This window comes from Triplophysa rosa, linkage group LG5 (genome assembly GCF_024868665.1).
Source record: "Triplophysa rosa linkage group LG5, Trosa_1v2, whole genome shotgun sequence".
In the NCBI taxonomy this organism is placed as follows: domain Eukaryota; kingdom Metazoa; phylum Chordata; class Actinopteri; order Cypriniformes; family Nemacheilidae; genus Triplophysa; species Triplophysa rosa.
In genome coordinates, this window is record NC_079894.1 from 28,448,929 (window position 1) to 28,465,526 (window position 16,598).

At 38.8% G+C, this 16,598-nt stretch overlaps 2 protein-coding genes and 3 non-coding genes across 6 annotated transcripts; 3 read left to right on the forward strand and 2 right to left on the reverse strand.

The window, feature by feature from the left end:
* Positions 1-195: 195 nt before the first annotated feature.
* trnam-cau (transfer RNA methionine (anticodon CAU)) lies at positions 196-267 on the forward strand. The gene has a single exon. It is a non-coding gene; the product is annotated as a tRNA-Met (tRNA).
* Positions 268-421: 154 nt separating this feature from the next.
* Positions 422-493, forward strand: trnam-cau (transfer RNA methionine (anticodon CAU)). The gene has a single exon. It is a non-coding gene; the product is annotated as a tRNA-Met (tRNA).
* Positions 494-2,025: 1,532 nt separating this feature from the next.
* On the forward strand, positions 2,026-2,097 carry trnam-cau (transfer RNA methionine (anticodon CAU)). The gene has a single exon. It is a non-coding gene; the product is annotated as a tRNA-Met (tRNA).
* Positions 2,098-6,466: 4,369 nt separating this feature from the next.
* foxf2a (forkhead box F2a) lies at positions 6,467-9,787 on the reverse strand. 2 transcript variants are annotated; one of them, XM_057333954.1, is made up of 2 exons: positions 8,334-9,787; positions 6,467-7,346 (listed from the first exon to the last, which is right to left on the reverse strand). In XM_057333954.1, the coding sequence occupies exons 1-2, from the start codon at positions 9,313-9,315 to the stop codon at positions 7,177-7,179; spliced, it is 1,152 nt and encodes a 383-aa protein (XP_057189937.1). In that variant the 5' UTR covers positions 9,316-9,787; the 3' UTR covers positions 6,467-7,176. The 2 variants fall into 2 exon arrangements, with proteins under 2 accessions (XP_057189937.1, XP_057189936.1); XM_057333953.1 differs by having other exon boundaries at positions 6,469-7,349.
* A 3,144-nt stretch (positions 9,788-12,931) lies between these two features.
* Positions 12,932-14,455, reverse strand: foxq1a (forkhead box Q1a). Its single transcript, XM_057333967.1, has one exon. The coding sequence runs from the start codon at positions 14,301-14,303 to the stop codon at positions 13,419-13,421; it is 885 nt and encodes a 294-aa protein (XP_057189950.1). The 5' UTR covers positions 14,304-14,455; the 3' UTR covers positions 12,932-13,418.
* Positions 14,456-16,598: the final 2,143 nt, after the last annotated feature.

Genomic DNA, 16,598 nt, shown 5'->3' on the forward strand with positions numbered 1-16,598 from the left:
GAATGAGAAAGATATCTAATTTTTGTATGTTTTGTCTGATTTTATAATCAATTTTATGTAAAGATGTTATATTTTAAATAATAAAAAAAAAGTCAGTAATTGGTTTGGAGACTGCCAAAAAAAAAAAAAAATGGATAAGGCACTGGCCTCCTAAACCAGGGATTGTGGGTTCGAGTCCCATCTGGGGTGTGTTTCAGCAGAGTGGCGCAGTGGAAGCGTGCTGGGCCCATAACCCAGAGGTCGATGGATTGAAACCATCCTCTGCTACTTCCCGTTGAAAGAAAAACGTGTAATGCTCTTTCTCGGAGCAAGTCTGGTCAACGTGTTGGGATTGGTTTTAAAATGAGTAACAAAAAAGAAAGGACAAACAGCAGGCTTTGATTGCCTGATTGCAAACTTAATCCCATCTGCGGAGTGTTTCAGCAGAGTGGCGCAGCGGAAGCGTGCTGGGCCCATAACCCAGAGGTCGATGGATCGAAACCATCCTCTGCTAAACTCTTTTAATGATCAACTGTTTCAGAGGAAACTGTGCCAAAACATTTGCCCTTCCACAATGGGTAACAAAGAAGAATATAAAAAATACCAGAAAAAGCAGCAGGATTTCACTGCCTAGTGGCAAATTAAAGGCACCTGATCGCTGTGCCCATAACGCAGAAGTTGGTGGGTCAAAACAATCCTACGCTAATTAATGTTTCCATGTGAATATTTGATAAAAAATTTGTAGTACTCTCCGCTCAGGCTCAGGAACAATGCTGACATGAATGTTTAAGCTTTGTAAATAGGTTGACATCTGATGGACAAAAATGTTACGTGCTGTCTTTTTGTCCATTAATGCAATCAGCCAATAGAGCAGATCTTTTCATTGGTCATAGGCCAGCCAATAGAGCCCCAGGGCCTAATGAAAAAAGCCACTGACCTCCTAATCTGTCTCAGGGCGATTGTGATATAATGTCCACCTCTCTGTAAATGTCCACAGAGTGGCGCATTAGCGGAAGCGTTGCGGCCCATAACCAGCAGGTCGATGGGATCGAAACCATACCCTCTGTACGACCGCTTGAAATGAAAAACGTTGCGATAGCTGCTCGTCTCTTCCGAGTAATGTCTGATCACCGTATTTTTATCGTGTCGATCCGTTTTACAATGAGTAACAAAAGAGAAGGAGACATGCCTGGAACAGCAGGCTTTGATTGCCTGATTGCAAACGTAAAGCACCTGAGATCTGGGCTGCAAGACCCAGAAAGCAGATGGGAATCAGTTTTCTTGAATGCGTCCGTTTCTCTAGCGATATTCCCATGCCCTTATCCAGTACTCTCAGCTTCAGGGCTCTAGAAAATCAGTTAAAAACATCAAATGGAACTTTGTAAATAAATTGAACTGTGTCCAAATACCCGTGTGTTTTCTCTTGTTGTTGATGTGCTGTGCAATGGAGCCCCAGTGGTCCCTAATGGATTATAGGCAACTGGCCTCCTTAAGCCAGGGGGATTGTGGGTTCGAATCCCATGCTTGGGGTGTGTTTCTTCAACAGAGTGGCGCATGGGGAAGCGTGCTGGAGCCCATACCCAGAGGTCGATGGATTGAAAACCATCCTCTGCTAACGCTCTTTTAATGATAACTGTTTCAGAGGGAAACTGTGCCAAAAACATATCGCCTTCCCACAATGGATTAACATAGAGAAGAATATAAAAAAATACTAGAAAAAGCAGCAGGATTTGACTGCCTCGTGGCAAATTAAAGGCACCCGAGCGCTGCGCCCATAACGCAGAAGTTGGTGGGTCAAAACAATCCTACGCTAATTAATGTTTCTTTGTGAATATCTTATAAAAAAATTGTAGTACTCTCCACTCAGGCTCAGGAACAATGCTGACATGAATGTTTAAGCTTTGTAAATAGGTTGAACTGTGGACAAATGTTAGCGTGCTGTCTACCAGCCAAATACAGCAGATTTTTCATTGGTCATAGGCCAGCCAATAGAGCCCCAGAGGCCTAATGAAAAAGCCACTTTAAGTCCCACCATCTGTATGTCACAGCAGAGTGGCGCAGCGGAAGCGTGCTGGGCTCATAACCCAGAGGTCGATGGATCGAAACCATCCTCTGCTACAACCCGCTGAATGAAAAACGTGTAATGCTCACTCTCGGAGCAAGTCTGGTCAACGTGTCGGGATCGGTTTTACAATGAGTAAAAAAAGAAAGGAAAAACAGCAGGCTTTGATTGCCTGATTGCAAACTTAATCCACGTCTGGTTTTATGGTGAAAAAATATACTCAGTCAATAGTCTTATCCTAAACATTATAAACACCACATAGAGATATAAACAACATCAACAACTCAATTTTCACTAAAGGGGAACGTTAAGGTATCCTGGAGAGAAGGGACATCCAGATCACACCAGAGACAACTGGAGTTCCTCAGGGATCAGTTCTTGCCACTCTCCTATTTCAATATACACCACCTCCCTGCATCCGATTCTTAAGGCACTTGGGTTCTCTTGCCATTTCTATGCAGGTGAATTATTTTTCACCCTGACAACCCCAGCATCTCTGCCAGTATCTGTGCCTGCCTTCTAGAGATCTCATTCTGCATGAAAGACCATCACCTCGAGCTCAACCTTTCCAAGACAGAACTCCTTGTTATCCCAGCCTGAATTTTATATTTGTTTTTGATATTTATAACATGTATTTCACAATGTTATGCATATTATTCGGTGCAGATTCTTATTTTGACGTATGCAGTGGTGGTGGATGATGTCTAAAATTTGAATATTGTAATACAAATTTGGTTATCATTTATTGACTCTTGTGTGGTTCAAAACCTGTATATGGCCCTTTCCGTGAAACACAAAAGAAGATATTTTGATAAATGTCAAAAGTGATTTTGTGTCCATACAGTGACTGTCAATAGGGCCCAATATTGTTTGGTTGTGTTCTTCAAAAAATAATCTTATCCAGTGGCATTTGGGCTTTAGTATAATTCCATCTATGATAAGGTGTATCTTTGACCATTCACAAATTTTGTCATACAGAGACCACTGTGAAACTAAGAAATGTGTCCTGCAGAGTTTAGCTTCAAACCTAATCAAACACACTTTAACCAGCTAATCACGATCTCACTAGGCAGACTAGAAACTTCCAAACTCTGCAGGACACCGGCCCTCCAGGACTGACTTTGGATACCCCTATTGTACATAATAAACCACCATATGTTTCTGCAGATTACAGTTTCACACCACCAGGTGGCGGCACGTCCCTAGTGTATTAAGTGAGTCATTTAAGTGAGTCAACTGAATCATTGATTCGGTCACGACCAAACCAGGGGCCTCGTGTATGAACTCCGCGTACGCACAAAACGTTGCGTACGACAGCTTTCACGCTCACGGTCGGATGTACTAACAGTGAAATTAACGTGAGAATGTGCGTTCCTCCACGCCACCTACATGTCTGGCGTGAGTTTTTTTGTGCCTACGCACATTTACAGCTTTGTCCGTATGCAATGTTTTAGTCCCAAGTCTTACAATTCTTTATTCAATTTTGCCTGTCCACAATTCTGATGTGAGACTTCAGAAATTTTAAGCACCTCGCCCACAAAGGATAGCAAAACATTTCTTTATCTCATTTTTGTTACCTGTAAAAAACTGCAGAAAAAGGTCAACAATGATAGCATGAATCTACATTGTAGTGGAAAAGACAGTATAAGTAAAAGACTTTACTTATAGAAAACAGGAAGACATATAGGATTATGTACTAGTGTACGCATGCATGTATGTGTTTAATGAAAACTACAGAAAACAGCTGTTTAATTTGTGATAGTACAGGCCAGTTTAATGGGATTCACATTTAAAAAAGGCATTTCATAAAATACAAATTATCAGCAGAAAAAGGTTATTTAAAGAACCATATCTTTCTTGCATTTTTATAATCTGAAGAACCTTTTTACCACTATGAATCTCTTGTGAAACAGTTAAAGGTTCTTTATGGAACCATTAGACAAAAAAGGGTTCTTCTATGGCATCGTGAAGCACCTTTTCAGATTTTTTTAATCATAAAAAAATGTAATCTTAAAAATACAATAAATTACTAGTTCAAATTTACTTTGAGGAATAATCACTTTTTGAATGCACATGCTGATGCAATCATAAATAGACTTGCTGTGATGGAGGGAATTTAGACAAATAAAGACTGGATTATCATAGACTAGGAATCACAATTGAAATTATTTTTTGTATGATTAATATTCTAATAATGAATAGCCGCAATAATGAATTGCTTTGACAGTTATTAAGATATCATACCAAATGTCATACTTTTTTGTGTGCTTCATTCATTAAATTGTTTAAGATTGTTACAGTTTGTGGCCTTGTCTATATAAAGCACAGCTAAAGTTTATTTTGTGATTTACTACATAAAAGAAAGAAAGTCATAAGGAAATAAATGGGTAAAATCTAATTTTGCTCCCTGTTTCAAGATTTGAGACAATTTGACATCGAGATTATTAAATGTAATCCTTTGTAAATGTATTGTTGTCTTTTTATTTAATTTATTAAATTTAATAATTTCCCTTACGGTATAAGATGTATACAGTTTGCAGTGATGGAGTAAATTTAATCGAAGAGAGCAACACAAACAAAAACACAATGCTGACTCAAATGAGGAAAATTTTAATTTAATTTTAAATGTAGGTATATATTTACTATTCCATTTCTACATGATTCAAGGGTTCACTTTTATTAACACTATTAGTGCAAATGTTGTATTGATATATCGTACATGTAAAATATGAATACGGGAAAATATAGTAGTAGTAGTAGTAATACATTTAGAGCATTTTTGCATTAGACGTTACATTTTAAAAGCACAAAAACTCTATTCCTCTGCACCTGTTTTAAGTTTAAAGAGTTAATTTGCATAAACAGATCCGTTTTAACAAACTCCAATTTTAAAAACATGTTTTTTTACTGTGTTATGTATCTTTTCTTAGTTATTATTACTTAATCAAAACAACCCAACTGCAGTTTGATTGACATTAATAGGAATGCATAAAAACGCACTTATCTCTTTTTTTTTGCAGATTAACTGTTTAAATTAACTGTATGCCTTACGTAAATAAATGAATTGATTAATCAATCAATCAAACAATGTATTGATTTAAATGTACATTCAGTATATTATGACATATTCCTGAAAGTGTGTTTCCTTATACTGCACATTGCACTAAAGCATCCAGTAAAATGATTGATATTATATAATTGATGTTCTGTAAATGAACCTGTGAACGCGTTCCTATGTTCTTTAGCACGCGAGAAGAAATAAGTTATGTAAAACCAGTATGCGTTTTTCTCTCTAAAACCAGTACGCGTTCTTTATGAGATTTTAATGTGCGAATGAAATATGAATAGATATACTGTGGGTACAGATGTAATACTTGTTAAGCATGGTGTTTTTTGTAACTCTAGATGGCGACATGGTACTATGCACTCATCGGTATGGTAGTAAATAGGACTACATGGGGTTAAGCGCAGTTAACCTCGCGCGCTTGTGGATCATTTACAATTCACTGTGCTTTATGGATCTGTCAGTAACCCAATTCACATTTCATTGTATAGCACTTTTTACAATACGTTTCTAAGCAGCTTTACAGAAAAGCACGCGTCTTCGTTCTCAGATCTGTTATCAGAGATGTGTCCATATTACAGAAATGTACAGTTTAAGATAATACAAGTCATGCAGTTAAATATGTATTCAATTTAGCAGAAGCCACACGAATTGCTCCCATTTAATTTATGTTAGTTTACCTTAATGGTTATTCTTTGTAATGTGATTTTACATAACGTGATTTTTATTTTATTGTTTAATTTATTTATATTATCATCTGAGGTTATAGGTATATTTCTATATTATTTAAAATTGTAATTCTTTATTATCTATATTATTTGTTTATTGTTTCATTTTTGTATTATATGCACACGCACGTGGGCCAATATGAAGCGTCACGGTTAAGAATAAAGTAGTTGATTAATTGAGCTATCGAGTTTTACACTTTGGAAAATTCAGTTGTAATTAAAAATAATAATTAAGATCACGATCATATTAAAAGGTGATTTTTGTACTATGTCTGGTTTACAATTAATTTTCTTTTCTTGTTCTCGTGGCACATACATCCAAAACTAAAAATTGCTTTAGTCAAAAGCAGTACTTTTGTAACCTAAATATTGTATAACAGATAGTTTTTCTTAAAATGTACATTTTCGCCAACAGTTACATGTGTACATAAAAACAATAAATTGTTGAAACATTGCCTGTAAAATATATAGGCCTATGTTTGAATCACTGGAACTAATCTTTCTTGATCAAATAGAGCACGTAACGAAAGTGTAGTTGTTTAACATGTAATTAGTTCATTTAATTTTAATGTAAGAAAAAAGAGAGAAGAGTCTTAATCGTATTTTCATGAGGGAAATGCATTGTTAAACAAAAACAACTACACGAAGTGCTTATGAGAATACATCGTTTAATTGTATTGTACATGTATTTTGTCAACTTGTTAGGTTAACAAAAGTGCAGTCAGTCTTATTTTATTACGATTTTCGTAGGTCTCTTCCCCTTTACACATGATTTCAAAACTTCACCCCTTTAAATATAAGAGGTAGAATCTTTTAAGAGTTGGCAAAAAAAAAACCACACACACGATATTTAGACAAAGAAAATACTAAGTGGGGTTGTGACATTGCCTGCACCAACAATTATTGGAGCTTTCAATTCTGTATTTCGCTGTGTGGCCAAGTGCAAAATATCAAGTGTAAGATGTACTGTGCCTTTACGATCAGTTACTGAAACAACTTATTTTCTTATCCACACCAATCCAAACAGAAAACGATTGATTATGAACTATGATAAAACGGTTTTGTTAAGCATTTTGTTTCCATATTTGCAAAGGTGTCGAGGTTTGTTACAGTAGCCGATATAGTAGCAGATATGCGTAATAAACCTCAATGCCAAGATGTGCTCTCACCCCAGTCTTAGTTTCGATAAACTAATGTGTTCCTTCATAGTTTTTCCTAGTAACACTGATCAATAAACGCATTCGTTGCGTTTGCTTCAGTTACTTCATAGATTACTGTTTGCCTCAAGCACACGATCTGATAATCCCGCGCACATGCTTTATTTACTCCCTTCTTGCCGTCGTTTACATAACGCATGGCTTCACATCTTGACAGACTCCTTGATGATGATGTAGTTGATGATGATAGTAGGATCCACTGGAGGTTGGATGAAACGACGTAATACCGTTGAAGTTCAACACAAAGTCTTTTCTGTCACAGACCGGCGAGGGGTGCGTTTGGTATCGAGACATTCCTACTGCAAAAGAAATTCAATTGATTAATATTAGTATCTGGGATCAATAAAAGCGTTATGAAACGCAGTTCTGTGCATTGTTTATAAGTACGCAATCTGTAGTTTTTAATGTTTGGTTAATTAACAAATTCAACAAGAGTTTAATATAGCCTACATTGTTCGCTTAAATTTCACACATGCTTATGTTTCATACCAGAAAAGCAAATGGTACACTTTAAACGAAAAGCATAGCTGTACGTATACTTGTCATGGTCATACATTATAATTGTTAAAAGTTATGACACGTTGACATTCATTTGAAAGTTCTCTTTTACTTTTAAATTAAAACGGTTCAGTCAATAACAACTCGTTCCCATCGTTGCATTCAGCAATGTATGCTTATCATTTATTTACAGAATGATTTATTTTACGTTAGCCTGATTGTCAAACGGCCCCAGATAAAGTCCCACAGTGGCAAAACACCACATGAATATTTCGAGGCATATCCGCTTCTTGTAAAATCCCTAGCTTGCAGTTACGATGGGTTTTTATTACCAATCCATTGGAAACTGTTTTCTGCACACTATGGGCTCTTTCCTCTTTTATTTTGTAAGAAAGAGTTGAAAACAACCCATAAACCAAACTAAAAATGTGTTACATTTTTAACATGGCAAATGTTGTTTTAATACAACCGTTTTTTTTGTGTGCAAGTATTCATAATTACATGTAGCCTCATCTTAATTTTACTTTATACATATATATACACATAAATTATAAATAGTTACAGTGGCTCAGCTGCAAATAGAGGAGTTTTCAAAAGGCTTGATAGATTTGTATTAATCAAGTTTCTTTATTAAAGCAACACTGTTAAAAACAAATTATGGGCTGTGACTATACTAATTACATTTTGTTCCAAAAACAATTCTTAAACTTGAAATCTATATAGACACGTGAAATGAAAACGTTGAAACATGAAAACATTGTGAGCAGTCGTATAAGCATCTTTACCTGAGATGTCGGCCGAGTCTCTGCCGTTATGATGCAGATAGCTCTGCTCCAGAGAATAGGGAGACATACTGGAGTGTAATCCAGATGAGGTCGGGCTGCTGGAGGATAGTGGCTGCTGTTTAATATAAGGAGACACACCTGATGAAGCCCAGTGCGCCGAGGCGGCTCCGTAAGGCGAATGGCACTCCAAAGAGCCGCCCATCGCCGGCGGTGAATGAAGCGGACTGTTGCTGCTGTCCTGGCCATATTCGCCGTTTGAGGTGACTTGGCACGCCGTCATATATGTAGAGCCCGGGCTCGATGACATGTGTGAGACGTGGTGACTCGCACCAAGGCCATCGTAGCCCGCATGAACGCCAGGCACAGCGTTGCTCATCATGTCCAGGTTATAGCCGTTAGCGTGACAGGCCAGAGACGCGGAAGGGGTCTGGAAGTCAAAGTTTTGGGGCAGCATGGAAGCACCAAAGCTGATTCCATTCATCATACGGTACATGGGTTTGAGAGCCTGACACTTCCTTCGGAAACCCCGCGGCCTGCGTCGAAAAGAGCCTTCCTCAAACATGAACTCGCTCCCGGGATCTATTGTCCAATAATGGCCTTTGCCCGGCCGCCCGAGGCCCTTGGGAAGCTTAATGAAGCACTCGTTTAGAGACAAATTGTGTCTTACGGAATTTTTCCAGCCCTGATAAGAGCCTCTAAAAAACGGAAAACGAGCCTGAAGAAACTGATATATTTCACTCAGTGTTAACCTCTTGGTCGGAGAGCTCTGTATCGCCATGACTATAAGAGCGATATACGAGTACGGTGGTTTTTCAGGACGTCTCATGCCCGAATTCGACTTTTTGCCTTTGGTACCGGTCGCATTTGTGCTTTCCAGCACTGTCTGTGCGCTCTGAATCGCCGCGTGCATGCCACTGGATGCCGGGCTGGATCTAAGAGGAGGCGGTGGGTCCAGCTGCTGCTGAGCGCTTTCAGTCGTCATTGTTAAGCCTTAACCCAAATAAAAACGACAGGGTCGTTCTAGCACCGGTTAAACTAATAAAGAAAACTATGGAAACTCTAAGCAAATATCTCTTAAATCTAAGCCAGTGCCTCTTCAGAACGACGCATGCAGGTCAGTGCGCCAGAACCACGCTCTGCTTGCAGGACGCGCTCCTGGTTGAAGCCACTAGCTGTGTGTCGCCAGGATAGCGACCCCTCCTCAGTCTCTTGGTGGCCATCGTGTAGACTAATCCCTTAAGAGAAGGAAACCCAATGCTCTCTGGCGCAAAGACGTGCGGACAAACAAAACGCGACCACCTATCAATTCGTAAATCTCTTTCTGCCCCCTAGATCCCCAGTAAATTCCTCCAAGAAATCTCCTCGAACTGTGGAGACCCACCCCTTTCCATGTCTGGCATGCCTCCAGCTATCGGTCTGGCGGGAGGCTGTGCAGAGTCCGAGTAAAGAGGCTCCCCACCTCCCCTCTGACAACCTAAATACACGCAATAACGCCATTTATCAAGCCCCGTCCGACATTGCAATCAACAACGCCACACGCCAAACACCGGGGCGAACGCTGTCAGACCTCCACGCCAATAATTAATGGCGTGTTTTTGGTAAGAGTCACTAAAAGGTGGGAGGCGCAGATAGAAAACCGCTTCTAGTGACTGGCACTGTTTAAAGGCTCTATTACGCGCGTTTTTGACCACCGAACGAAAGGCCGTGTGAGCTTTAGCATCAAAGACATGGGCCTAAATGTACGCACGCAAGGCAGTGACTTGGTTGACCATCTTGTCAGGTAAGCACGATGGGGGTGCAACGGAGTCCCTTTCCAAGTGTATACAAGTTCTTGTAAAGGGCTGTTCTGGATAAATGATTTTGACATGAGTGGAAGCAGGCTTTTTCCATCAGCCGCTGCATCGCTGCTTTGATACCACACACAGCGCAGTGTCAGTTTACTGTCCCGGACCCCTGTCACGCCCCCAGAGAGAGGATCTAATGAATTGTGGAAAGTGAACGTAATTAACCATACGGCAAATCTTCCGTGCAAAGTAACATTCAGAATTAATATGAAATAAAACAATAACACATCAACAATAATAATGTCATTATTGTTATAGTGTACCGTTATGACAACATTTGCCTCATATTATTATTTAAACTAACTTTTGTGAGCAAAATATAATAATATAATATTCGTTCTACCCTCTTAATAATAAAGGTTCTTTGGTGATGTGTGTAATGTAAAAAAAGTTTCTAAAGACTACAGAAAAGCTCAAATAAAATATTCGTTGGGGAACCAAAAATGGTTCTGCATCGATCCAATAAGGAATCGCCGTTAGCGCCCTTATTTTAAGAGTGTATAACCTAGTAGACGCTGCGCTATACTGCTGAGAGCCTCATACATTTGGGCAATTAAACATATAGGCTACGGCCTGTTAGGAAATTGCAGATATATGAATACAAAAACTAAAACATGAGTGCTGTCTGTGATTCCGAGGGCAATTTACACAGTCTTTCCTCGTGGGGGAAACAAGCAGCCTAACATCTTTATCAAAGTCGACAAAAAGGATGTGAAGATAAAATCAGCCCTCGTCATAACAATAAAGGTAAAGAAAATAATCGCCCCTAAATTCCCGGCAACATCAAACCCACTATCCCTGCTGCGTTCAGGATGCACGCTTGGCTCAGAAAAAGCCTTGCTTAGTGCTGAAGAAAAATACGTGAAAGACTTTGAAGGTTTAACACTAAAACCTCTGGTTGAGGGGATATTATTATACTGAACTGGTGGGTTCCTCTGGTGTTTTTTGTGGCTATATGGTAAGAAAACTGCCGTGAAGTGCAGATTGGAATGTTGTTGGCTCTGGTAAGATGCGTATAGTGCCGATTTTTTATATTTTACTCTCCTCGTGAGTCGTGACAATAGTCACTTCTGGGGACGGATATTTGTAATTCTGGGTAGAAAATATAAATATTGAATGCTAAATATATCTGTGTCCGCTCGCGGGGAAACTCTGCGAAGAGAAAACAAAGCACTAGTTCTCGAGGCGCCTACGAATGAAGAATGTTTTTCTCTCTCACTTATCCAACTACTTCAGCAATTGTTTAAATTGCAACTAAACGCAAGTAAACTGCCTGATAATAACAAAGATTATGGCCATTTGGGAAATTGGTGACACTGGGTTTTATTATTTTATGAATCGACACATCGTTATTGAAAAGATATAATAAATCAAATAAAGGGAAATATTAACAAATAGTCGATATTTTACAATCTTTAACCAGTCATTGTGCATGAACGAATGTCCCTGTTTCTTAAAATTCATTGTTTATTTGCAATGTTTGACTGGGAATTAAATTAGAAATTATTTCAGATTTCTTGAAAGTTCTCTGCACGCTGGTGTGTAGTAAACGATATTGTACAGTGCTACCTGTAGGTTGCAGTATAGTCACTCCAATTGAATTCGGAAAAGGCAGTATACCCTGTCAGTTTACTTCGCTTTGACTGCACACAGTAATTTGTTCAAGAGGTATTGGTAATTTGGTCTACATCTTTATTTTAGTAGCCTAATGCTAAAATGTGTAATTGTATTTTAGTCAATATAAAACACCGGTTATTTTCCTGAGCTGACTAATGCAATTGTTCCCCCTTTTCACTTCAATTAGAATAGGCCAGCAAGAATAACAAAATAATGAAATGTTTTTTATATGTTCGACTCACATAACAAATGCATGCTTTAAATCAAAATTGAAAATCAAAGACTTATGTTTCGTGATTTTTCTTCTGATGATGAGGTAGATTGTAACAACAACAGCAGTAGTATTTGTATACTTCACGCTCATTTATATCGCCTAGACTGAGCAGCAGAGTAAATCCGTAAAATCAATTACTTTAGTAGCTTTTATTCATTTATTTATTACTGCATGCACTATCTTTTGACTTGACATACAATGTTTTTCATTCACACGTTTTAAATTATAATATTATATTATAATATGAACTAAATATAAATTTGATTTTACATATGACTAGTTTGTTTCATACGGATATGTAAAACCAAAAGCATCAACAACTCTTGATTTGCAAAGTAAATATCTTACGTGCTCCAATAAGTCATCACATACTTGCCCGTGAAACTTGAGTTGTGCCATCTTATCTTCAGGACCGTGGACAGCTCGTCGCAAACTATAACTATAGACACTGCCTCTCACTGGGATTTCAGAATTAGGCATAAAGGGCCCCTATTGTCATGAAAAAAGGCTACAAAACTATACCTTTTAACATCGCTGGGGTGGTACTCTCAAGGGTTAGTTTTTGTACCTTCGCAGGCAGAAAACATAAAATATTGTACCTTTTAATTTTTGTACTTTGTTGTTGACAGTACAATCCGCATATGTGTATGATAAAAACTCCCTGACTATTGGAAGCATAAATAACGTGCACATTGTTTACAATTTTCCTATAACAAATGGATAAAAAATCTGTAACAATCGGATCAAATAACGTGGGGCAGACATATGCTCAATGAAAATGAATATAACCGAAAGTGCAAAATTCACACGATCATAAATTTTAGAAATATAGAGGTGATTTATTGGCAAGAATCAATTCGTGTTTCGTTTGAAAATATATTTTATTATTCAGTACAAAATGCGCATGCATTCTTTCAGGAAAATGAAATATACATTCTAGTTCCAGCTTACTGCCTCACCCTCTCAATAAGAACTCAAAATGAGTTTGTCTCGAATGGTTTATCTTGCGTGCTGGTTAATCTGAAATGAAAACAGGTACAGTATCGCTTTTATTTTATACGAATGGATAGAGGCAAATGGTTCAGCAAGTTTAGAACAATCACAAATAAAACAATGACAAAACATCATAAATATATAGATCGTTCAGTATGACAATAAACAACAGAAATTAGTTAAATAGTTCACTGTTCACAACTCTGCGTTCGCTGCTTTTCATATATTTTGCGACCTTATCGACAGTGCACCAAAACCAATCGGCGTCGAGGTGATCTGATGAAATGTGTGTGCATTAAGTTATGAGTATAGGCTACACAGAAAGTGCCAACGTTCCATATTCCGACCCTCACACCATTATGACAACAAATAGTCAATCTTGAACCGGTGATAACCCGTCACGGGTACCGCAGTAGTCGCGTAAGGGACCGGGATGCCCTCGGAGGTCAGCTGGAAAGGACAGAAGTCTCTTTGGTAACGGCAGGTCATAGCAGGATCCTCGTAGGACCCTCGAAGCACCTGCGCGTGAAGGAGAGCGGCAGGGGAGCCACGCATGACATAAGGGACCATGTCCACTCCCACCTGCCAAGTGTCAGTTTTGTGAACGGGGCGTTCCTCTTTTCTGAAAGGTCGGCTGAGAATGCTGTCAATGGCGAAAGAACTCGTAAACTTGGCGCTGGACGGAGGCGCAATAACAGAGTCCCCGGTGTCCACTTGGTTCGGCCCCTCTGGCTCCTTGCCTGTTTTTTTGTTAATGCGCTTTCTCCTTCGACGAAAAACGCCGTCCGCAAAGGTGTACTCGCTTTGCGGGTTCAACATCCAGTAGTTATCCTTGCCCCACGGTCTGGAGGGATCTCGTAGCACCTTCAGAAAGCAGTCATTGAGTGACAGGTTGTGGCGCACCGAATTCCTCCAACCCGTATAGCTGCCTCTAAAAAACGGGAACTTTTTCATGAGGTAGTCATTGATTTCGGCCAGAGTGAGACGACCCGAGCCGGAGTCACGGATGGCCATGGCGATCAGGGCGATGTAGGAATATGGAGGTTTGGGTCTCCGGGTGTAGGGCTTGCCTTTGCTCTCGGCGCACAGCGGAACAGGTGCCGGACTGTGCGCCAGGCAGTCTCCATCCGATCCCAGTTCCTCCTCTGCGGACAGCGGCGACGGGATACTGCCCTCGGCGTCGCTGCACAGCTCCACGGGCTTGGAGTCGTAGTGACCCCCACAGAAAACCTCCAGTTTCATATTTAGACGTGATTTTGTACGTGAATTGTCCGACGCCTGTTCCTAGGAAATAATCTGGCGAGTAAGACTCCTCAACATATAGGCTGGTACCCAGGCGGCACAATCCAAAGTGTTAGGATTTGTACCTGCTGCGGTTTAAGTGCATATAACATCCCGAAAAAGCGCTCAGCTCACACTAATATAGCTGCTCACCTCCGGGTATGCCTACAGGGGGCGGGGCTTGACGAACTGACTTTAAGTTTTATAATCAAACTTTGCCCGACAGACAGGGATCGTGCACACTTTGTTTTGAAACGAAGCGGTTAGACACGTGTGGATACACATCAGTTAAAGGTTTGATGAATTGCTTTGTTGATTTCAGCCGGGTTTCGTCACTTTCAGGGGGGTTCACCTGTGTGGGTGCTCACCTTTGTCCGCGCATTCCCAGAAGAATTTCATCTCAGGAAACCAGGTGGCGTGCGTTTATCAGACATGCTTTGAGTGTGCATGCTTCGAGTTTGCACGTGTGCCATGTAGTGTTCAAAAACAGAGTATAGACAGATTGTCTCAAAACCAGTAGCTTCCATTAGTCAAAGGTAATCTGCCAGATTTGATATAAAACAAATACCTTTCATAATGCTATAGTTTATTTATGTCCGGTTTCACAGACAAGGCTTAAGACTAGTCCTAGACTAAAATGAACGTTTGAGCTGTCTTAACTGAAAATAAATTGCCCAAACATATCTTGAAACATGGCACATTGTTTTGTGCACACCAGTAATGTTTTTATCGAAGGCATTTTATTAAAAGCAATTTAAATATTTATGCTAGCTTTACTAAAGCATAGTCCTGTCTTAAGCTAAGCCTTCTCTGTGAAACCGGGCCTTAGTGTACAAATAGATATTAATAGAAAGAAAAATTAACAACTGGCAGGCATTGCTTTGTCTATTTGTTTTTGCTTCAAGTCTTCAGAGTCTAATAATTATGACGCGGTTAGCATCAGAAAAGCCTTTATAAAGTGTTCATAACAGTTTATAACAGAAAAATTATACTGCATTATAAAAACAGTTATATTATTCTGTTTTTAGCATATTAACACTAGGGTGGTTAGTATTTCTTGTTAATTAATATTTTAGATCAATAACATGTATTTCGATTTAAAACTAAATATAAAAAGTTTTAAATCTAATTAATATTATCATTGTTGTGTGTCTTGTTTCTGTATGAATGAACGAATAAAGAAATGGATTGTTGCCCTCAGCTTTGGCAAGCACGTAGACAGAAACTAGCACAACTGCCCATTTAATATGTTACACATTCATAAATAAGTTTACTTAGTCAAATCACAATCTTCTGGATTCTTAAAACAAGACATACAACATTGCACTCCTCAATCTCACTTAAAGGTGCCGTTTTGAATATCTGCCTGTATCATTTTCCATTTCTTTCGTTGTACAAATACCTTACCATGGCTACAATTTTACACGCACATATCTGGCCTCTCACAGGTATCAAGTATTGAGTTGGTGTTCCCTGCAGGTGTGGCTGTGTGCTCCTAACAGCTGCCTGGGCAGGCCTCCAGCAGGCAGTCCAAGCCATAACTCAAATATTTAGATGGTGGTAATCTCACATGAAGTGGTGTACAGATATTCATTAATGCATAGAAGTATTTTTCCATGTAAAAGTCTGAATATTAGATAAAGTTTACATTTACATTTAGTCATTTAGCAGACGCTTTATCCAAAGCGACTCACAGAGAGTTCAGGGAGCAATAAGCGATATGTCATACAGGAGCAATAATACAATAGGTGCTAATACAAAGTTACTAGTTTCAAAGTTACAGAAACGAGTATTTTATTTCGGAAATCGGTTAAAAGTGGAGAGGACAAAAAGGGCGATCCTTGTAATTTCTTGCTGTGAATTATCTTGTGTTCATATTTCTTTGTATAACGATGGATGGAATGCCACTTATAGTCTCTAACTAATCTTTTAAAAAAAATCATATAAGTTGTCTACTGAAAGCCCACAACATTGGTTTAATCTCTATACTTGCTTTTCATATTTCAAAGGGTAAAATATTTCAATTTAAGTGAATTATAATTATAAAATGTCGAATCTTTCAATTAGAGCTGCAAACATCATTTAACGAAATCTCTATTGTAGCACAAATAGTCATATCATATTAAATTAGACAAATCGAATTATTGTCATACTTGAGAATGTTTAATCTGTTGTCTCATTTAGAAAACTATTTAAAGAATCTAGCACTTGAATAAAGAGAGGCCTAATTTGAATAGGTTGAACCACATTTTAATT

Excerpts from the sequence above, each read along its gene's own strand:
- foxf2a (XM_057333953.1), bottom strand. The coding sequence starts at position 9,315 with ATGACGACTGAAAGCGCTCAGCAGCAGCTGGACCCACCGCCTCCTCTT. Across the intron at positions 7,350-8,333 it reads AGACTCGGCCGACATCTCAG|TAGGAATGTCTCGATACCAA; the intron begins GTAAAGATGCTT and ends TTTCTTTTGCAG.
- foxq1a (XM_057333967.1), bottom strand. The coding sequence starts at position 14,303 with ATGAAACTGGAGGTTTTCTGTGGGGGTCACTACGACTCCAAGCCCGTG.